The following is a 23296-nucleotide window of genomic DNA, read 5'->3' on the forward strand; positions in this document are numbered from 1 at the left end:
TTTGACTTGCACCCAAGTCTGTATTCTGGCTTCCAATCTTTAGCAGAAGAAGGTCTGATATGGTGGGCACTCATCTGCTTCAGAGTTCCTACCTCTCATCTGGAGGCTGCTGGTGCTTTGTGCTAGTATAGGTGGGATGCTGGGTGCCAACAGACCTTGTGTCCCATCCGTTGTGTCAGTTCCTACGTGCCTGTGCTTCATAAGGGATGCCACCACTACCTGTCAAGTGTTGAGCTCTGGGCTGGTGCTGAGCCTGCAGGTTGGTGGAGTCCTGAGCACAGTCCCACCAGATTTCTGCTTTCACAACATCACAGAAGGGCTGAGGCTGGAAGGGCCCTCCAGAAGCCATCTGGCCCAACCTCCTGCTCAAACAGGGTCATCCGGAGCAGGTTGCCCAGGACCACGTCCAGGTGACTTTGGAAGATTTCCAGACAGGAGACTACATAACCTCTCTGGGCAACTTGTACCATTGCTCTGTCACCTGCACAGCACAGAAGTGCTCTGGGGATGGGATGAGGCTTCTCGTAGCCCTGCTGAAATGGAGCAGTTTCCTTGTATGTCCATGGGAACATGGGGCACGTGTCCATTCTCACCAGGCCTTCTTGCTTCGGACAGTGCAAAGTGACTGCTTGGTTATCACAGAGAGGGACGATTTGAGAGTTGCTCTGCCATACCTAGCTGTGGCGTGTGGATGGATTTTTGTGATTCATAATGGAGGCTGTGGGCAATCAGGGTGAAGAGATGGGAATGTGATGGGAAGTTGGGTGGCACAGGAAGAGCTGCCGGGGAGGTGTTCTCACGCCATGTGCCCAGGTGAGACCATGGGGTTTGCTGCCAGCAGCCATGCCAGCAGCCTCCTGGCAGATGATCTGCAGTCTCCAAGAGCTTCTCGTCATTTTGTGTGTTTGACACAGCATAGGGGATGTGGTTGTCTTCTGTTATTCCTGCTCCGGGCACAGGTTGTAACACAGCTTGGAACATGTTTTGGACTGAATCTAGGACATAACTACTTTCTTGTGCCTGCCTCATGTTAAGATTCTTCTCCACAGTGTTCCTGATAAGATATGTACAGCGTTTTCTTATTTTACTTTTTAAACTTCATCTCTTCTTATCTTGTAAAATGTCAGAGCAGCATATTTGACAGGATCCATTTTCTTTTTAATTTTTTTTCGGTCCTGGAACATATAAAACGAAGTCTGCTTTTTAACAGAAATGTTAATACCCCTATTGTAAATTAGCTGATTATATTCATTATTAAGTGTTAATTTGCTGACAGATTGCACTGTAGTTGAATATATTCAAAACATCCCATGAGTAATTATGCCAGAGATTTAGATCAAATTCATTTAAGGCAATTTTTACTAATTATTGAAATGTTTTTTGCAAATAAGTTGCTCTGTGTTCGTGTTTCTTTTCTGCCCAGCAAGTAAGAGCACAAATAGTGTGATTATGTGCGTGAAATGACAGTTTTTTTCATGGAATAGAGCCTCACCTTGTAGAAATTAGTTGCTAAGGTTGTATTGGTTTTGTGTTGCAAAGTAGGAGAGGCAAATCCAGAAGATGCTTCAGACCTCTCGCACAGTCATCTCTTAGATGCAGGAGTGAGACTAATTGACATTAATTTTTACAGCAAAGTGAAATTAGAGATCTTGGTTCTGCTGTGGTACTGTTTCTTCCCCCTCCCCCCACCCTCCCCGTAAAAGATGGCTGTAATTTGTGGACTTTTTTATTGCATTCTTGTGGCAGACTCCTAGGAGAATAGCCACCTCCTCAGGGTTCTTTTTTATTCTCTATAGCTGTCAGAGACAAATCCTAATCAAAATACTCCATTTCAGCGTATTAAAATTTCCGACTTTAAAGACTGTTATGTAGCACTGGGAGAGCTGTGAAACTCTGGTCATCCATTTTATTGTATCATTTCATAAGAATAATCTGTAGCTGATGCCTTCTTTCCAACTGCTGAATGTTTACAGAGCGTGTGTGCACAGATGAGGGTGAGTGGGATGAAAAGGCCAGACCTTACCCTTCCCTGGAGGGGCTGCAATTAGTGCATTTGTGTCCTTGCAGCTTTTGGACCTCCTGGGATGTAGCTGATTCTCCTCAGCTCAGCGAACCTTAAAAAATAATTTTAGAGGATCCTGGGCTTGGATATGCTGTCCCTGATGCCTCATATCACATCAGGGATATGATGTCCCTGAAGACCCAGAGTCTTGATGTCAAACAAGACTCAGGGTGTGTTGTTTGATCTAAGAAAGAGGGAGCCCCTGGGTGGGGAAACAATTTCCTACATATGTAAAATGTTAAAGTACTTTTTTTTTTTTTTAAGGTCTGCCATCTTCATTACATATCAGATTCTGAAATCCATATTCAGGCAGCTTTCTGTTTGGATCCAGCAGACTGCAGTTCCTATTCACAGGGCTCGAAAGCCCTTTGTTTTTATAGCTTTCCTTGGATTTATTTGCAGGGCAGTGTTTTGTTTCCTCTGTAAATCATTTGGAATATATCTTTGCTAGCACTGTAGCCAGAGGGTTTATTCAAAAATAAAAATAAAAAATCTCCACCTACTGAAAAGTGAACAGCATAGCCCTAGCAACCAGGCCGGTGTGTCAGGACCAGAGGAGAGAACATTAAACAAGTAAGACCAAATAACATCATCTCTCTAACAGCCAGGGATGCAATAGAGGTGTCAGCGACAAGATTGATTGCAACTGATAGTGGAGATAACTGCATTTGTATGTTGTTGTGGTTTTGTTGTTGTTGTTGTTTTTGTTTTTTAATGGTGGATTGTAAATATAGCCTCATTGAAGCAGTGCTCATCTTTGTCAGCATGACCAAGGTATTCAGCTGTGAGCCCTAGAAGAGGGATCTGCTTCTTTAGAAAAACAACTGAACAGCCCCCTGCCCCAGCTAGCACTGGTTGTGTATGCACTGAAGGAATAAGGAAGGTAAGTCTTCATTTTCTTGAAAAGCAAGGGGAAACTTATTTTAAATGGTCTGTCAGGGCACTGTCAGTGCTTTCCTTCCAGGTGTGCTCTCAGTGGTATTCTGCCAGGGGTGGATTTCATGTCTGCCTCGCTGTCTCTTTGTGTACTGTGGTTTCTTGTTCATCTGCCGTGTCATAGATCTACCTTTGTTAAAAGGATTTACCTTTTTGTTTCTTCTTGCTTTTGTGAATGAAAGGAATTGAAACTGCTAATCATCTGAAATATTAGCTATTCCTTATTTTCTTAAGGAACTTCAGTGTACTTCTTCAAGATGGCTTTTCACTCATTTCTGACTCTGGTTTTCTTTAGTCACTGCAAGTAAAAGGAAAAAGAAATCTTTGAGTTTTCTGCTAGGTTTTATTTCTATTAGACCAGAGTCATAAAAAGCAAAGCAAATAAAGGAAAATATTTAACAGGAAAGGTTAGTTCTGTTAATGTTCAGCATGAGCTACTCTGAAGCTTTGTGAAGTTGGTTCCCTTCTGTAGGTGCAGTGATTAATCCACTGGTGTTTCAGTATTGTCCTTTCCTATACTCCACAAAAGACTTCTGTCTAATAATTGCATTTCTTTGACTCTCTCCACACTTCCCCTTTCTATGCTCTTCCTCCTGCAGTTTGTTGTCTTTTCTTGTTCTGTGCAGTTTGGTTCTTTAGTCTGCTGGTGTATGAGGTCTTTTGATTTCCTCCCTGCCCATCCGCTCCCTGCATGCTGGTGATGGTGTGCAAAGGATAAAAGCAATTCTCTGCCCTTACCGGGGAAGTATGCCTTCAATATATTTTTCTATCGCAGTGTTTTTACTTCCTGACTACTAGATGTGATGTACTGTGCTGGGAAGGTGGCCAGAGCAGGATGTGCCATTCTAGACTAGATTTCAATGACCACTTTTAGGACCAAATAGCTGGGGAAATGGGATCTTGTTGCGTCATCTCCAGCTGTTTGGGTTAGGGGTTTTTTGTTTGTTTGTTTGTTTGATTGTTTTTCTTTTTTTTTTCTTTTGCCTCCAAGTTTCTCAGCTGTGGCATCGTTCTGGCTGCTAACAGACCCTCCACAAATGGTGGAAGACTTTGGAGAGCAGTGTGATTTCGTGGTCTTGCTTCACTAAATTTTATCTTAAAATTTCTCACTGTTGCTCCTGGGGGTGCAGCTGCTTTTGTTGTGGCAGGGGAGGAAGCCCTGCCCAGGCAGACATCTCCCCTGCCTTGGAGGTAGGGCAAGGTGACAGTGGGGTGAATGTTTAAGGACTCCTGGATGCTGTACGTGCCACTGTTTGCCACTGTGGCTCTCCTCAGTACAGCTGTCTTAAGGATTTTTGATAACCACAGACAACCTTTGTTTAGGAAAAGCAAGGATGTAGAAACAGGACGGGTGACTGTGCCTGGATGAAGGGTAGAGGGTGTTTTTTTTTGTTTCTCTGAACTGTGCCTTTATTGTGGAAGTGTAAATTTACCCAGCACCCTGAGCTGGTGGAAGGGGATGGGGAGCAGAATGTGGCCCTCATAATTCACCAGGAAATGGTTGGCGACCTACTACAGCACTTGGATGTACGCAAGTCAATGGGGCTGGATGGGATCCACCCGAGGGTACTGAGAGAACTGGCAGAGGAGCTGGCCAAGCCGCTTACCATCACTTATTGGCAGTCCTGGCTGTCAGGGGAGGTCCCAGTTGACTGGCGGCTAGCAAATGTGATACCCATCTACAAGAAGGGCCGGAAGGTAGACCCAGGGAACTATAGGCCTGTCAGTTTGACCTCAGTGCCAGGGAAGCTCATGGAGCAGATTATCTTGAGTGTCATCACGCAGCACTTGCAGGGCAAGCAGGCGATCAGGCCCAGTCAGCATGGGTCTATGAAAGGCATGTCCTGCTTGACGAACCTGATCTCCTTCTATTGATAAAGTGACACGCTGGGTGGTTGAGTGAAAGGCTGTGAATGTGGTCTACCTTGACTTCAGTAAGGCTTTTGACACAATTTCCCACAGCATTCTACTCAAGAAACTGGCTGCTCACAGCTTGGACTGGTGTACGCTTTGTTGCGTTAAAAACTGGCTGGGTAGCTGGGCCCAAAGAGTTGTGGTGAACGGAGTCAAATCCAGCTGGAGGCCAGTCACTAGTGGCATCCCCCAGGGCTTGATGCTAGGGTCAGTCCTCTTTAATATCTTTATCGATGATCTGGATGAGGGGATTGAGTGCACCCTCAGTAAGTTTGCAGATGACACCAAGTTAGGTGCGTGTGTCGATCTGCTCGAGGGTAGGAAGGCTCTGCAGGAGGATCTGGATAGGCTGCACCGATGGGCTGAGGCCAACTGTATGAAGTTCAACAAGGCCAAGTGCCGGGTCCTGCACCTGGGGCACAACAACCCCAAGTAGAGCTACAGGCTGGGAGATGAGTGGTTGGAAAGCTGCCTGGTGGAGAAGGACATGGGAGAGTTGGTTGATAGTCAGCTGAATATGAGCCAGCAGTGTGCTCAGGTGGCCAAGAAGGCCAACAGCATCCTGGCTTGTGTAAGAAGCAGTGTGGCCAGCAGGGCTAGGGAAGTGATTGTCCTCTTGTACTCGGCTCTGGTGAGGCCTCACCTCGAGTACTGTGTTCAGTTTTGGGCTCCTCACTACAAGAAGGACATGGAGGTGCTCTAGAGAGTCCAGAGAAGGGCAAGGAAGCTGGTCTGGAGAACGAGTCTTATGAGGAGTGGCTGAGGGAGCTGGGGTTGTTCAGCCTGGAGAAGAGGAGGCTCAGGGGCAACCTTATTGCACTCTGTAGATAACTTAAAGGAGGCTGTAGCAAGGTGGGGGTTGGTCTATTCTCCCATGTGCCCAGTAATAGGACGACGGGGAATGGGCTAAAGTTGTGCCAGGGGAGGTTTAGGTTGGATCTTAGTAAGAACTTCTTTACTGAGAGGGTTGTTAAGCATTGGAATGGGCTGCCCAGGGAAGTGGTTGAGTCACCATCCCTGGAGGTTTCAAAAGACATTTAGATGTAGAGCTTAGTGATATGGTTTAGTGGAGGACTGGTTAGCGTTAGGTCAGAGGTTGGACTTGATGATCCTGAGGTCTCTTCCAACCTAGATGATTCTGTGAAATTAGCAGTTCCTTGCCCACAGTTAATTTTTTTCCTAAATACAAGGTGAGAAACAAGGGGTGTGCTGTGAGCAGATGTGATACAATAAGGGAGCACTCTGTTCCTTAACACGTTTTGAGCCTGCAGCTAAAATATTTCAGAGGAATTTCTTGTGTTTTTATTTGTGCTCATCACTTCTTGTCCTGTCACTGGACACCACAGAGGAGAGCCTGGCTCTGTCTTCTTCACTACCTCCCATCAGGTATTTATGCACATCGGGGGGATCGTGGGCACTTCCAATTCCCATTTATTAATAGGCTGTTGTGAGTTTGTGGGTGCCCTGTGATGTTGGCCCTTTTCCACTTAGAGCTGCAAGGAATCAGCATTTTGTCTAGGGCAGCAGCAGTCCTGGGCTTCTCTTTGTGCTCTTTGCCTTCAGAGAGAAATCCAGCATAGTTTGTTCATATTCTTCGTTCATAAATAACTATATTTGCTATGTTTTAGCAGGACCTGGTTATCAGAACTAGGAAATCCTAAAAGAAAAGGGACAAGACTGTGTTCAGAATTGTCCTGGTGAATGCCTTTTCAAAAACTGAGTTTGCTACTCTTTTTTTTTTTTTTTTTTTTTAATCAGACATAGAGACACTAGATGAAATATCTTGCAGGAGCTGCATATTATGCAGGCATTCTCCTGCTTTAAGTTTTTAAAAATCAAGGTCTGCCTCTTTGAAGGTTCAAGTTGCCAATTGTGGTGCTACCACATTTGTAGTTTTGCAACACCTTCACTTCCAGGTGCTTTCACTTTTTGAAGTTCTTTTGGCTTTTATAACTCTGGCAACTAAATAAATAGAGCAAGGCATTTGCCAAAACTGCATTAGCCTGTGCTGTCATTCAAAAATTGTCTTAGTGTTTGGACCTGCTTTATGCAAAAAAAAAAAAAAGTTTTGATCTAGAAGATGAAATGTTTGCTGATGTTTCAGGGCTAGCATTTCAGCAAAGCTAGCAGGCAGCCTCCAGTAAGAGATATCTTCCAGCTGGGTCAGACCAATTAGGTGACTCGTAGGAGGGAAAATTCAGTTTATAACATGTATTTCTGATGCATAGTAATTTATAACATGTATTTCTGATGCTTTAGTAGACTCTATTCCAGGACTTATGCCAGAGATACTGTGAACAACTTTATCAATTGCTTATGTTGGGGCAAATGTCAGCAGCAATGTGGCCTAGTGCAAAAACCAAATGGCAGGGTATGCAAAAGGTTAAAGCAAGTTTTCCTTCCCGGTGTTTGTTTATCTTTGTTCTGTAACTGTATTTAGAGCAGATGTAGTCTTGCCTGTCCCAGATGAAATCCATAGCAATCTGGGTGTTTTCAGGGGCTCATGTGTCCATTGTGCTGTGTGGGAAGGATCTGCTGCACCTCTGCCCTCTGCAGCCACAGCTCGGACGAGTACTGAAGCACGTGCTTAACTCATAATAGCGCTCTCTTCATGGGTCCCACTGGGATGTTGGCTCTGCTAATTCACCCACGCAGGCAGTGCCTTGGGCAGGCTGGCTTTTCCAGTCTCTACTGGAAATACTTCTCCAGGGACCAGATCTGGCCTTCAGGAGCTTTGGAGTGAGATCAGATGCAGCGTTTTGGTGTGAGTCTCTGCTAAGGTGGGAATGATGTCTTCAGGGGGATGTACCGTGCACACATGCAATTTCCTTCGAGTCTTGGGCATTTGAGATACCCTGCCTATAGGCAAATGGCTGCGCAGCCAGGACTTCTGGATTGTCAGATATCCAGAACTTGGGCGAACAGTCAGACTTTCCTTCCATACCATAAAATTCACGGGGAACAAAAATACAACAGAGAGACACTTGGTTTATTGCTGAGTTGCTGCTTCCTGTTAGCATTAGAAGGCCTGTGTCTTCTGTGTGTGGCTCTCTGAAGTGCCATCTAGGGTTTCTGAAATGCTCTGCAGGATGCCTCATCAGTGGCATGGACCTGTAGGCTACAAGCTGACCAAAAGTAGGCCCTGGGTCATTAAGCTGGTGCTTTGTTTCTTCAAAATGCCATTTCATGACTGGTAATGAACATCTCCCAGTCTTGTGATCAGCAAATGGCCTCAGTTTTGTTACTGGTCCAGCGACGGTGGTGTCTGAATTCAGACAACATGCAATAAAATTAAATTTTCTTTTGCAGATTGAATTGTAGACTTCAGGCTCTGGATCCAACTCACACGACTGGTGTTTTATGGTTCCTTATGGTGGAGCTGGTGATCATCCCTAAGAAGAGAGAAGATGATGAGTGATGCAAGTGACATGCTTGCTGCGGCTTTGGAGCAGATGGATGGCATTATAGCAGGTAAATGCTTGGGGCTGCTTATTCATTTAACTGGTTCAGTCCTCCTTTTTCGTACCCAGAAGGCAGAGTTTCAGGCTGAGGAGGTCATATGCTGGTTATTGTGTTTGGCATCTTGCCTTATGGCTTAGAGATTACAAATAAATAGAGTGGAGGGTTGCACAGACTTTCACACACAGACACAGCTAAATGGATTGTAGTTTTCCTCCCAACCTCAATCAAAATGCTGCTCAAAATGGCTGAGTGATGCAGTTCAGCTGGTGCATGCAGCACCATGAAAGCCAATGATAAGGCACGTTTCAAACCAGCATGAGTATGTTTAAAGAGCTGCTGCATGGCAGGAAGAGACAGGTTGGCTAATATCAACTATTCTGGATTTCCTTCAACTTGGAAGAGTTAAAACATGAATTGATTTTTCCTTTTTTCAAAATTGGAATACTCTGGGTATAAGCATGTCATTTAGACCTGCCTTTAATATTAGTGCTTTTTATAAGTACCTGTAAATTTTAAGTGGACAAAGGAGAGGGAATGCAGATTATACAACTTCTGCTTTTTAAGTTGAGTCTAGTGAGTTAGAAAATAATGTAAGTGCACAACACAGAGGAGCAAAGCAGCGAGAAGTTAATAGTTTAATCCTATTCCAGCAGCACTATGCAAACAGCTACCCAAACTGAAAAATATTCTGCAAGGGTAGCAACACAGTCATAAAGTCTTTAATAGTTACATTTAAAATTATTTCCTTTAGGGGAGGGAAAAAAAAGACATACAGTCTGTGCTTTGCTTGAACAACAATTTTTCTATGCAATTTTTCCAAAGATATTAAGAACACTTATCAGGCATGCATGTAAAGTGGATTCAGATGGATCATAGTGAATAAAAATACATATGGAAATTTCTAAAGTCACAGCTTATAAGTAGATACTGTTGCTTGGATCAGATCATGCATCTGTGTTTCCAAGAGCCGAAGTTGGTTATAGCAGGATGAGGTTTAAAACAAAAATAAAATGTGATATTGGGATGTTTAAGTCACCACAGACTTTAACCATGTGTCTGAACATGCCTTATGCTTTTGTGGGGATTTTTCACTCCATTTTTTTTTTTTCCAAGGGAATTATGCCTGCTTTTTATTTTTGGCTTCCCAGATAAGACGAATGAAGGTTCATGGCAGGGCATGTATGGCATAGCTCTGTAGTTTCCCAAAGTTGACAGTACAAAAGCTGATGCTCTGTCAGAAAGACTGTGCTGAGGCATTACAGTATTAAGGTCACAAATCAGTATGGTGAAATTCTAGTTGGAATTAGCTGGGTTGATTGAAATCAGCCTTAATCCTGAATTTGTAGTTCCCTTCCTTACTTAACATATAGCAACTTCTAATATAGGTCAAACACAAATACTGTGAGTTTATGCAAATAAGAGTTTTTTTTTTTTTTTTTCTTTATTAACATGCAGGTGTCAGTGCTACCATGTTAAACTGTTGGGCTTTAATTTAATTAAATTTTTGCATTGTAGAAGTGATTTAGGTTTTTTGTTTGTCTCCATATATCTCTATATTCTTAAAAAATAAATAAAAAAAAAAAATCCAGTGCATTGGAGCAGAGTAACATATTTCTGCACGAGAAGTGCTCAGCACTATTTCCTCTGGAAATCATTGGGGTCTGACTTGGGTCATGTAGTCCCCAAAAGGTGACTCAAAGCATTACCACGTGAGCCTGTTCCCTCCGCATAGTTTCACCCTCCAATGTATCCTTGGGAGTGGAAGCCCAGCCCATGCCACAACCTCTTGGGTGCTGTTATGGCACATGCATCTTCTGTCAGATCAGCCCACCTCCTCCTGTCCACTAAAACTGCCAGTGATGGTGGAATTCCAAATATACATCAGCAAGGGCTTGCCCCCTCCATATTGTAGGGTGCTGTGTGGGGAGGGAGGGGGCAGGATGCAGCACCAGTGCCAAGATTGGTTGAGATCAATTCCTACCAGTAGCAAATGCCACATGACACTTCTAATCCTTGCTGTCCATCTCCTGTGGCTGCCTGTCCTACCTGCTTGCCCTGTGCCTCACTCCCTGTGGTTTTGTTCAATGCAGGTTCAAAGGCACTGGAATACTCCAATGGCATTTTTGACTGCCAGTCCCCCACTTCCCCCTTCATGGGGGGCCTGCGGGCACTGCACCTGGTGGAGGACTTGCGGGGCTTGCTGGAGATGATGGAAGCAGACGAGAGAGAGGGGCTGCGCTGCCAGGTCCCAGACTCGACGGCAGAGGCTCTGATTGAATGGCTCCAAAGTCAAATGGTATGGTCTTGCCTCGTTTCACCTGTGTTTTATGCAGGGCCTTTGAAAGCTTTAGGGTTGGTTTCAAAGAACCAAAGGTACAGGGTTTTATTTGGGAGATGCTACAGTGGTGTCGCAGAAGAGCTGTTGCCTAAATACTTTGTGCAACAGGTTGGCGTTCACTTTCTTAGATGTATACTGTGCCTCATTTTAGTGAGCAGAAGTTTTTCAATAACTGGAGTTTTCAACTCAGAGGGTTGGGGAAAGTTATCTTTATAGGAGTCAGACACCTAAATGGAAAAAGAAAGTTCTCAATATGAACTTCTCACTAAAAAGCGTATTTGGCAGCATATTTTTTATGGTTGCTATTGGACTTCCTTACCTGGTTTATAACAGAATTGAGTGGTGTATATGCTCAGCATCCCTTTAACCTTGAAACCAAACTATATTTCAATTTGCTGTTTGTGGATCTATTAGTTTCTGTTATCCCTGTTTTAAAGATACCTGATAAGGGTGTTCTTTTCCCCAAGCCTTTTTTTTTTTTTTTTTTTTTTCCAAAAATCAAATATTATTCAAAAGTGGAGGCTACCTGAAGACTAAACTGGGAAATAAAATGTTGTATTTATCAGGAGGTGAGTTATATGGCAGCACTTTTAAGGAACCACTGGTGTGGCCTTTGGGTGCCCTATGATTGGTGTCTTCTTTACAGGGCCAACGAAAAGACCTCGAAAAACGAAAAGCTTGTGGTTTGTGGCAGTTTGCCTTGCTGTGGAGGCCTGTGTATGCACAAATTTCAATGAAGCTCTAATAGGAAATCAAGGCTTATTTCTGGAGGCTGTGTTTCAGGGTTTAAGTCAGTCTGTGGCTGTTAAAACAGATGAAGTTGTGTGCTTCTGCAGATTTTGCCAAATCTGTCTGTGGCAGCATCCTGGTCCGTCCCCTCCTCTGACACACCAAGATGTTGGCCAAGGTGATGCCATACTGCTGAAATGAGGGTTGCCAGGTCTGTTGAACACAGGTCTGACACTGGACAGGCATACTGTGGTGACTCCGTGTTGCACCCAATGCGTCACTACAGCCAGTAGCTATCAGGATGAGAAACCACCTGTCACCTGATCCTGTCGTGTGGACATCACGCCTCCCCTCAGAAAGGGTTTGTTCACCGTGGAGCTACAGCTACTACACAATGCATTTTTCTCTTGATAAACAGTTTCATCTTGGTGATCAGCTACAGCATGCAACGTTGCCCGGCACACTGCTTTCTGTGAGGGGCCCCAGTGCCCTACCAGCACTGCTGCGGCAGAACCTGTGCCCTGGGAGCACAACCAGGTGTCAGGCTGCAGTTGGCTTGGCATGACCTGACGTGCCATCTAGCGGCACACAAGCTAGGCACAGCACCCTGGGAAGAGGTAGGGACCTGGGTTAACATGGCTTGGCTCGCTTGTGCAACTCTTATGGCAGGGTTTGAGGGGAGAGTGCTCTGTTGGTGTTTTTTTCTTTTTTTAAATAATTTTTATTTTGCTCTGAACTACTCATCTGAAAATGCCTTAAACTTTGTGAAACACATGGGAGCTTTTCCACTGACTCCCATGCGACTTAGATCACAGCCCTGCTGTTGGTGTGGCAGTAAACGTTAAGATCAGGAGGAGGCAGGAATGACATTCAAATCAGATCTTTAAAAAATGCAGAGATCTTGCTGGCATCAGCATTTCCTTACCCTGTAACATACAGCAGTGAACATCGCTGTAACTAGTCTCTGCTCTGTGTGGAGCAGAAAAAAGAGGGACTTACCAGCTTTCATGCAAGTATGGCCTTGAAAAATAAATAAGTGCTCGTATGCCACATAAACAGCCTTGGAAAATTAACTTCTTCCCATGGGGTGCATAGTTATTGGTAGTCTACACTGAGCAATGCTGATCTACCATGTGTTATTCTGGAGTAAAGGAGCCCAACAGCCTGGCTTGAGGCTGCAGTGTCTGCTGAGATTAGTGAGGTGAAGGTCAGTCGCCCTGTGGGGCAGCAAATGTGTGATTTAGGAACGCCTGGCTGTTAGGAGCTGCAATAGTATCCTTCAGACCCCTTTGACATGGATCACCATGTAGCAGTTAGGCAGCAATGGTTTTCATGGTAGCAGTGAGCTGAATCTGGAAGCGGAAGGGCTCTGTTCTGCTGTTCACTTTAGTGCCACCTGAGCACTGAAAATGATTCTGCAAAAGACAGCAGAAATAGCTATTCCATACATGTTTCTCCTCAGACTGCCTCAAATTATTCCCACATACTCTCTCTTAAAACCCCTAGTAGGAAGACTGAAAGTTAGGCTTTGTACTGTGCTGTAGGTGAAGAGTGTAGGATTTACAGGTGCCACCAGTGTCATCAGTCCCTATCTAAGTAGGGCAGGTTTTAGGTGAAGTGCCCTGATGATTTACAGAAAGGCTGTTTGCAACAACACCCATCCTTACAGAGGAAAGGAAAACACCTCCCTTGTGTGAATTGGTTTAATCCTCCACGCGTGAAGAAGTTGCATCTACCAGACTATTCAAATCCACTAGAACTGGTGTATGATGTCCCAGCTAAGCCGTAACCAAGTCTCCTCTGTCTCAGAGGAAAACAAAAAGTGTTTGCTGCTGCCAAACAGTGTGTCACAAGAGAAAAATCCTCTCCTGGCCTCCAAAGGGAAACCGCCAATGCCCTAGTTGGGAAAAGTGTCTGACAGCAGTCTCCCAGAGTTGATCACTTCTGTAAAATAAGGCAGAGGATTCAATTTCACCACGTCTGAATGGGCTGCCTTGTGTCCCTGTGCCACTCAGTGACCTATTTCTGCTCCTCACAGTGTGCATGACAGGCATTAGAGAAGTCTGTGCAAGCACTCAAAACGCACTAAAGAGTTACAGTGCCTTATCCTGCTTTTTTTAAATGGCGAATGCCAGATGGCCACGTGACACCAGAGCACACGTACAGTGCCTGGACATCTGGCAGAGCATTTCCGTGAGGAGAGATCAGATGGTTTCCACTATGGAGTTCCGGAGAAGTTGCAAATGCAGCTTTGTCTTGCACAGATAAGCTGGTGTAACTGCAACATTTCCAGTTGTCCATCAACAGCTAAAAAAATGTCTTTGCTGAAATCATGCATATCTCTATGTGCAAATGGGTGGCAAGTGAATGCTGTGATTAAAACTAGAAATTAGGCCATTTGTTCAAAGTCTGGAAAAGGACTTAAGCCTTTTCTAAGGTCTGAAGTGTTGGGACTACGTGCTTTCTCTGGGGACCAGTTGTGAAATCCATAGCCAGATCTCACAACTATTGCAAAGTCTTGGGGCTTTTCAGATTTCTTCTGATCAACAGAAGTGCATAATACATTATGATGTGTGGTTTAATAAAACATGTGCTGTACTCTGGATGTGGAGCTTCTGGTCTGAATGTAGATGTGTGAGTGATCTGTAATGTCATTACCAGTAACAATACTATCTTAATTGAAATTCTGCCTTTTGCAAGACCAAGGCAACCCCATTGCTTTGGGGATGCTGAAAGTTCCAGCAACTAGAAGCTGACAGATCTATCTCTTGAAGGAAAATTCTCAAACATCTTGCTCCTAGTCATGAATGTTGCTTCACTTTCTCTTCGGATTAAATAAACAGGAGACATTTTTATTTCTGGTTGTTGTTTTTCTTGACCTTTTTTTTTTTTTTTTTTTTTTTTTTAATACTACATGTACTTATTAAACAACCTTCTCAGAAAGAAGAAACCAACTGGATCTTGTTAAAAAGGAGAGTAAAGGGTTACATGTGGGTGGACAGTCCCTTCCCAAACCTAACAGCCAGTTTCTTCAAGCTCCTCATCTGAACATTTATATATGTCCTGTTAAAGTTCATGTGGTGTGCCATCTCCTCTTTAAATTAAGTGCTCCTTGAACTGCAGAGCTGGGATAATACTTTTTCTTTAAAATTCACCATGATCCATAGCAACAAGTGCAATTGTGGTTTTAGCTTCAGAAGTGACTTTCTGTAGCATTGTAAGTTGAATATGAGAGCATTAAAATAAAAGACAGTTAACAGCCTTTAAAGATTTCTCAAAGAACGTTTTCAGCTCATCTGAAGATGATAGGGTGAGCTGTGGTCCCCTAGTGTCTTGTGTAATCCAGAGTGTCCTCTGACAGACCAGCCTCAAATTTTAACACTTTTTCAATGAGTTGATTCTTCCCAAGAGTGGCAAGGAGTAATGAGAGCTAATACAAGTGAGTATTACGTTTCTGAGAGGAGTTTTCCTGTCTGGATAAGCATAGCTTGTAATCTTCCAAAGACACATTAACGTATTTGGAAGACAAAGCAATTCCCAAGTTGTGGAAGCGGTTTGGTTAGCCAGAAGTTGTCTCATATTTTTTATTCATGAAAAAAATGTCTTCGAACCAGAGTTTGTTGTTTGATTGTCTTAGTGTGGGTGTATAGTACATTCATTTGGCTCAGCTTGTGCTTATGTTGAGTTCAGCTACTGAAAGGTCCTTATGGTAATGTGTGGCATGCAAGTTTTACAACCAAACACCTGTTTGAGATCTCTTCTCTAGTTACAATATGAAAGGAGTCCTGTGATGTTCTCTCAGTCTGCCATTACAAACAGCCTCCCAGTAATACTTTTTGTTCATGAGAGAGCTAGTTGAAATGCAGGACCCTGCTTCTTGCTAAAAGTGATCATCCAGGCTGCTGTGTTTTTAATAGTGGAAGGTGATACGGGTTCATTAACAGCACATCTTGACTTGGCATATTCATGCATCGCAGTTGAGTTTATCAACAGTGAGAACAACCTGGGTGGTCCTGCAAAAGAGCACAGGGCAGCCCTGATGGCAGAGAATTCAAAAATCACAATTCGGAATCCAAAATGCATCCCTCTGGCTTAAAAAGTGTGGTTTCTGTGCCTTTTCTGTTCTTTTTTCTTCTGGATTATTCAGCATCATGTTTTTGAGATTTTTTTTTTAATCTGTCAACGTTAGTTGTAAATATTTCTTCTTCGTTATAAAAGCTGTGCTTTTTTAGATAATCATGGGACTCAGCGAGCTAGGCTCTGTGGTCAAAAATAGTAAGGATTTGTTATGCTGATGATGATACTGGTTAAAATGGAACTGAAACACTGGGACGAATGTTAGTTGTTACTGTGGCATTTTGTGTGTTTTGAAGTACAACATAAATTGAGACAAGGCACTGGTGAGATCAGGGACCATTTAGTCAATTTCTTCCTTCCTCTTTTCCTTGGCACTTATGTGTGAATTACATGTGTTCTTCCAGCTTCTCCAATTAACAACCTATTAAAAAAAGCAAACTCCCTCCTGTTTATCCCACAGGTAGGTGAAGGTACCGGTTTGTGCTCTGTGGTCCCTGCCAGTGTGGTGGAGCTGGGCAGGCTCCAGTTGGAAGACGAAGGGTTGAGCTTCCCGGGCTTTGATGTGTTAATTCCCAGAGGAGCCGCTTGCTCCGCCTGAGGAGCGCTGCTGCTGTGCCGCGCTCTGCTTCCCACATCTCCCACGCTGGTGCCACCTTCTCCTCTATCCTTGGTGAGAAGAGGAGACCTGCCCTCATTTAAACTCTCCATCACAGTTCGGAGGAGCCCTGACAGCACCACTTGGTGCAGCGGGCTTCGGCAGCGCCGGGGCTGCTGCTTCCTGCCTCAGCTGCCTGCCACGCTCAGTCTTACCCTTACGTGCATGAAGATAGCTGCAAGCAGCATGGAGTATAGCTGGGACATTCACGGGCACTGCATCTGGCTAAATAAGGTAGGGTATCTCTGTTCTGGCTCTTGCTTTGCTCTGAGTGACAAGCTGTAGCTGGGCAGCGCTGTGAGGGAATTGGACGAAAGCACTTTGTCTTTCTCTTGTACAAGATACCAGATGAGCTGCTGTTGAAGAAACTGATTATCTTGAAATGGTTGCATCTTCCCTGTTCAACAGCTGTACTCTATATTTAGAAAATGTTTCAGGTAAATCCCTCAGAGTGAAGGTCTGTCTTAAGCTGACTTTCTTTCGGGTTCCACTTTTATTTTAGGGGAGCTTCTAAAAGATAATGTGGAGGTTTTGAGTGTGTTTTTTTTGTGTGTGTGGTTTTTTTGTTGTTTTTTTTTTTTTTTTTTTTTTTTTTCTCTCTGCCCTTTCTGTAGGGAGGAGCTAATCTGTAAACTTTAGAAAAGGCTTAGCAGCTGGTCTGCATGCCTGCTGCTGCAGCATTTGGAACAGGCTGAAAAATCAGTGAGGAGGCATGAGATGCAGGTTTGGGAGGGGAGTGGTGGGCTTCCACGCAAACTGTTTAAACACCAACATGGATCATGTTCAGATGGATTTTACCAGTGTGAATTTGGGATGGAATTGATGCTTAGGAAGAGTAAAGCTGTCAAGGCTCTGTATGACGGGGAGGGACTGAAGAATGCTTTACTTGGAAAACTGGGAGATTCTGGAGCTGAAACCAAAGGAGCCCCCTTCCAAGGGACTCCCTAAAACTGAGAAAACAGACAAAGCAATGGTAGCTGTGTAGATAACGTGTATTATAACAATCTGAACAACTTCAGCATGTGGATGAGCTCTAATTTAACTCCAGATGGTCAGGAAAGAGATGTCAGGGAAAGCCCACTTGGCCAACTGTTGACTGGGCTGTGGTGGTCAGAACAGCGCAATCTGCTGTACAAGAAAATAATACTGTGGAGTGGCTGTGCCTTTTATACAAATCATCTCACATCTTCAGCAAGAACAGCGTGACTTGTTCTGCTTATTTGTCTCAAAAGCAGAAAAGAAAATGAAGGATAATAATGGTATCAACTTTAGCAGGCTAAAAATGAGTTTTATTTTTGAAAGGAGAATTCAGCAATTGAAAGGAAAGTGAATCTTTTTTTCTTTTTCTTTTAGAAGTTTAAAATAGTAGCTGTTAGAAACTTTCCTATGGTTTGGATTGTGAACTTGTTTCTAGGGAAAATGGATTAAAGAGTGAGGGCAGGGAAGCTGTGAAAGTCTTGTGATGCATCTACTTATTACAGGAATAATTCCCTCTAGAGGAGTGTGGATTTTTACACTTACATGACTGCAGACAAAGCTTGCACATGGGTTTAGCAGATTAGTAATGGATTGATCTTTAGAGTTTTAAGTGCACTGGGTCTGGTTTTATAAGGCATTTTAAGCAAATGCTTAACCTCAAACTTCTCAGAAGCCTTGGTGGCATAGTGAAACTGTTCTTTTGTTTCTAGGATTAAAATTGGTACTGGTAAACCTGCATTGTCTTCCCATCCAGTGTTTTGCAATTAATCCCTAAACTGAAAACACATGCAAAATCTAACTGTTTAATTGAGGATAAATTTTCCTGATGAAAAAGAGCCTTCTTTGGAAAATGGAAAAGCTTGTAAGCTGTGTTAATCCAGTATTGACTTTGATGATACAAATTTAGTCCAGAACTACCAGATGCTCCAAATACTCTTGCAGTTGCTGTTGAATCAGATAATTGCTTTTCTTTTCATTTTTTTAAGCAGAGACATTGCTGTGCCTGGTGAAATAGTTGCTGGGTTCTATCCCAGGGGAGGCTGCTCGTCTCATGGGGAGAAACTACCAGGTCTTGCACTCTCCAGCCCTCCTGGTGTTTCTCCATCTCTCAGACCTCCCACCAGCTCCATCTCATCTTATAATGTGCTGCTTTCCCATATCCAGTGTTTGGGCATCTTCCCTCTCCATTTATCTCCAGCCCTGCCTTCTGTCATCATTACTCCATTCTTTTTTTGATCCATTTCATCTCCTCTCTTCCTTCTCGTCCTTCTCTGAGAGTAAAATCATGCCAAGCATCAACTTTGTACCTTTGGGAAAGAGGACAGAGCAGAGGAGAGATGAAAGAATGCATTGCGTGGCCATTGCCCAGCAGTCCCTGATCTTTACACCGCCGCAGGAGATGCCAGGGCTGCTGCTCAGAGAAAGAGATACCGTGGCCGCTCTGCGTTGTCATTTCTCCAACTCTCACCTTTCCCTCTACTGTGACTGAGGACAGTGACTTCGTCTCTTCATAGCTAAAATGTGTTCTGATATTGCAGGTGTTACAGAGAAGTTACGACATTTCAAACAGCAACCTGATGTTGGGTTGTACACCATGTTTTCTGTTTTCATTATACTACAGGAGGTCTGTTTTTAAGCAAATTCTACAAAATACTTATGGTGACTGCCAGTAAAGACACCTTTGTGTTTGGTTTTGTGGGAGAACAGCCTCCAGTTCTCTTCAAAGTTCTGATCATTTCTTCTCCATTTCTATTGGCAACGTGCAGCTATGGCCTAAATACTCCAAGGGCTTCTATTTTAAAACCAAGAACAACATGCTAAACAAGAAAGGTTGTTCGTGGTGTTTTTTTTTTTTTTTTTTTTTGAGAAATATGAACAGAGTTTAACAACAAAGGTGTCTTAGCAAGATGTTGTGCCTAATGACTAACACTCTGCTTTAACACCTCATCAGTTTTCACAGCATGGTAAAGATATTTTCATTGTAGCATGAAACCAGTGCTTGCTTACCTCTTCACGCAGTGTTTTGTTTTAGTTAATTTGTGTCTGGTTGCATTGTCTAGAAACAGCAAGAGGTTCAGTGGCTGGGGCACTGGTGTGTTCTTTGGGAGGCAAGGAATTGTGTCTTGAGTCTTGCACTCTGATGAGGACATTTGTGTGAGCCCCAGCAGGGACGGAGGGCACCTTTGCACATCAGCTGCCTTTTTGTAAAGGGGAATGAATATCCCTTTCTGACATCAGAGACACATGCTGTGTTGATAAATGTCTTTTGTATTACAAAATGTAGATACTGTACTTGTGGAGGCTTGGTAAGAGCCTGAGAGATACTGGAGGACTTTACCTGAGAATAGAGCTACAGAACAACAAAACTATGAGTGTGTTTGTTGTTTGTTTGTTTGTTTTTGTGCATACAAGTGAAATCACAGGATTTAAAGCATAATGTCCTAGCTGAGCAGCTAGTGAGTTCATTTTGGAAGCTCTTTGACTTGTTTCATCTTAATTTGAACTGTTACGAAACTGAAGTTCTCAACTGGAAATCCTATGGCATGAGCTAAATTCTGTTAGAGGTCAGGATAAAAACAGGGAAAACTCAGAAGCATAGAGTACTTCTGCTGTGGTTTGGTTTCTGGATGGTCAGAAAGACTTATTGGTAAATAATTCAGATATGGAGTATCATTATATTATGAGTTATTGGTACAAATTACTATGGAACATCCTTTCTTAGTATGCTGTAGCTCTCGTAATTTCAGGGGAGATGTTGTGGTCATCTTGTGAAAGTTACACATGGATGCTTGAGATACATGTTTGCTGCTGCACAGAGATATAAAAGCTGCCTGACACAGCCTTGCTTCCTGAGGACATTGCTAAGGTGAGCTCAGACACTTTGTACCTCCTACTGTTTGCACCCAATCTTTAACTGGTGCTGATGAGCATTTTGTTCTTCCAGTTTCAAACAAAGGAGATTTTCCCACCACCCAGACTGAAACACAAAACATAGACAAGGTGGTTTATCCAGGAGGTCTCCTGAGGCATGCTCTGCAATGTGGGGAGACAAACTGCTTGGAAGGGACACTTGGAGCAGAAGCGTGAGGCTTGCTGCTCATACACTGGGGTGGGCTCTCTTGGCAGGCTGGTGCCACAGCCTCACTGGGGCACCACAGTCCCTGGCCTTTTTTCTTTTCATCACACGTTGAGAGGGAAAACAAGGCTCCTTGAAGTTGGTGGGAGTCTCAGCACTGAGCACGCTGGATTTCAGGACAGCTTCTCAGACTACTCCAAGGGATTCATGCAATGATGGGAACCATAATTTCTTTCCTGAGCTGAGATCTGAATATAGCATTCAGCACAAAGTACTTTGAGACTGCTTTGAATATGGATAAAGGAGAATCCTTCTCCCTGCTCAAGAGCATTGCAGTTATTGTGAAGAAAGTTGCTGATTCCTGTGGACTCTGATAGCATTAGCATGTATTTTTGTTTCTCCTTTGCCTCAGGTAGCTTTATAAAGAGATGTGTTTAGAGTGCAGACATTCACCCATACCAAGTAAAATGTACCTGATATAAAAGGATGTCTCTTACTGCGTGTTTTAAAAAAAAATAATCATTTTACTTGCAAGAAGCATAATGCACATTTGGTGGATTGTAAGTTGATTCTTCTTTTCACTTTCTGTGTGTCTCAGGGTATTTGTCTCTCTGCAAGTGTAGTTTCGTGTGGCATACCACTGAACACGAATTTTGTTAACAAATGCTGAATGTGCAATAGATGAATTCCCCAGAACTGGGTCACCAGAAAGTTCTTCCCTTCTCATCTTTAAGCCCCCGAACAACTCTTGTTCTGAACTGTGGTCATGTATCCTCCGTTGATGGTTTATTTGATTTGTAACCGTTTGGGAACTGGGAAATATTTCAAATCTGTTCTTTAACAGAACAGACAAATAGTACTCTGTAAGTGTATTGATAACACTGAATGACATGTAATAGTTGTCCTTCTTAAAGGCAGAATCATGAGCTGAAACTCAGATCTGTGTGCATTTTGGTTGTGTTAATATTGCAATAAGTTTTTAGCTGGTTATTTGCCATCTTAAAAGAAAAGAGTCTGATTTGCTTTCTGCCTACTAGTTCAGTGAAGAAAACTGATTTTGTTTTGAGTTAAAAAAGGATAGTTTTGTCTTGATAAATTCCTTTAAAGTATTAACAGTAAGGCTTCTGAGGCATTTTTATGTGGCTCAGTGATTTTAAGCCTGTGGCTTTACAGACCTTTGATAGTCCACAGACTACAAAAAACAAGGATGTTGACAGTAGACTTATTTTATCCATATATCATTGTTCCACTTGAAAATCATAAGGGTCCACAGATGAGAAAAGGTTAAGGGTCGTTATTACAACACAGTTGCTTATCATTCTTGTCTGGGTTAGTGTTACTGTTAAGTGTTTGGCATTGGAAATTATCTGTGGCTGTCACTTGAAGCTGATGAATTTTACTACATGGAAAACTATGGTTGTTGGAACCTGGGATGATGGTAATCAGCATAACCCTTTTGACTTAAATTTACCCTGCCAGTGGGATATGTCTGGCTCATAATACTGTATTTTAAATGTCCTTACTGAAAAGCTAAGTGTTACAGTATTAGATTAGTTTCTGGCATGGAATGATTTGAAAGCAGTACTGAAGAATGATACTTATCATAAGATAGCTGACAATATAAATTTGCTGTCTTTTTCAGACTAATGGACACATATCTGGGAATGGAGATGTATATCAAGAAAGGCTGGCTCGTCTGGAAAATGATAAGGAATCTCTTGTTCTGCAAGTGAGTCATCACCTAAATTATTTTTTTCTGCCCTTGCACTTGTAACACTTTTTGGTTTTATGCAATTAAAGCTCCGAGGATTTTTTTTCCAGTTATATTGTCTTGAACAGTAGATAGAGGGCTTGCTGATATGTGAGAGTTAACCCAGATTTGGGTGTGACTTTAGATTGCAGTAAAAATCTAAATGCCTTACTTTATTTGTATCTGATCTCTTTTTGGATCTTGTTAGCTGAGCAAATCTTCAAAGCCACTATCTTACATTCATATATATGTGTAAAATCACCTTTTATTTTTAACTGTTCACATGCTGTTTGTGTCAGGTGACATGTCTTGTCATGCGTTGTTCTCATGCAAGGTGACAAAAGCTGCAGGACGGGCCGATGGGCAGGAGGAGGTGAGCAGTTCCTTGGAGGTTCTGATCTGCTGCTGCCAGGCTGCACTGTCCTGGGACCATAGATCTCCTCCGAGCTCAGCTCTGGGCACCCTGACCAGCTGGGTTACTCCTGCCATCAGTGTTGGGACTATCTGGCACCTCTGCCTGCACTGGCGTGCTGCAGTCCCCTGACATGGACCTGACTTGAGGGCTGCCTGTGGTAGCATCAAGCTCTGCTCCAGTCAGCTTGTCTTGCTACCCAGTGGTGCTGCAGATTTCCTCAGAAGAGTCTGTTTAAAACAAAACCTTTATTCAGAAGAGGCGTGAAAAGAAGAAGCCATACACTGTGGTATACTGTGCAATCACTTGAAAAGCAGAATAACTGGCTGTTTGGTTGTTAAGTCAGGAGTAACAGGCAAAGACATAATTGTATGTCATAAAATGCAGCAGCCATCCTTTGTAGGACAAGTCAGGAGAGGAGATACAGAATTGCAAAGTGTCTGCTGGAAAATTGGCTGGAATTCCCTTAAGTGTGAGAGGAAAGCCCTCCCATCAGGTTTGTTGTGCACTGTGCTCACTGTAGAACTCTTCTGCACCATCTCCTCCCATGGTCCCATTTCATCTGTAGCCCAGCTGGTGCTGTTACTCACATACGGTTTTTCAGGTGACACATACTGTATGGGTGTGAGATACTTATATGCATCCCTTTATCTCCTCTGTACAGGTAAGTGTGCTTACGGATCAGGTGGAGGCCCAGGGAGAAAAGATTCGGGATCTGGAGTTCTCTTTGGAGGAACACAGACAGAAACTAAATGCCACAGAAGACATGCTGCAGCAGGTATTTCACAGTCACTTTTCTGTCTCGCTGTCTTTGTTCCTTCTTAATAAACTGCATTTTGCTTCCATGAGAGCAAAATTTAGTTCAAGGTATTGTATCCCTTGATGTCACTTAGGTAAGTGATAATTT

At 43.2% G+C, this 23296-nt stretch overlaps 1 protein-coding gene across 20 annotated transcripts in view; it reads left to right on the forward strand.

Moving 5' to 3' along the window:
- The window catches only part of PPFIBP1 (PPFIA binding protein 1), a 112868-nt gene that overhangs the window by 50443 nt on the left and 39129 nt on the right, over window positions 1–23296 (forward strand). For 17 of the 20 annotated variants that reach the window (XM_084505742.1, XM_084505728.1, XM_084505727.1 and 14 more), the window contains exons 2-5: window positions 8222–8383; window positions 10465–10670; window positions 21870–21956; window positions 23054–23167. In XM_084505742.1, the coding sequence (XP_084361868.1) occupies window positions 8320–8383; window positions 10465–10670; window positions 21870–21956; window positions 23054–23167 (471 nt within the window). In that variant the 5' untranslated portion in view covers window positions 8222–8319. Of the gene's footprint in view, window positions 1–8221; window positions 8384–10464; window positions 10671–16142; window positions 16408–21869; window positions 21957–23053; window positions 23168–23296 lie in introns of those variants that run through there. The other 3 variants (XM_084505735.1, XM_084505737.1, XM_084505734.1) reach the window with 3 other exon arrangements.

The sequence above is a fragment of the Aythya ferina genome, assembly GCF_964211825.1.
Source record: "Aythya ferina genome assembly, chromosome: 1".
NCBI classification, from domain to species: Eukaryota; Metazoa; Chordata; class Aves; order Anseriformes; family Anatidae; genus Aythya; species Aythya ferina.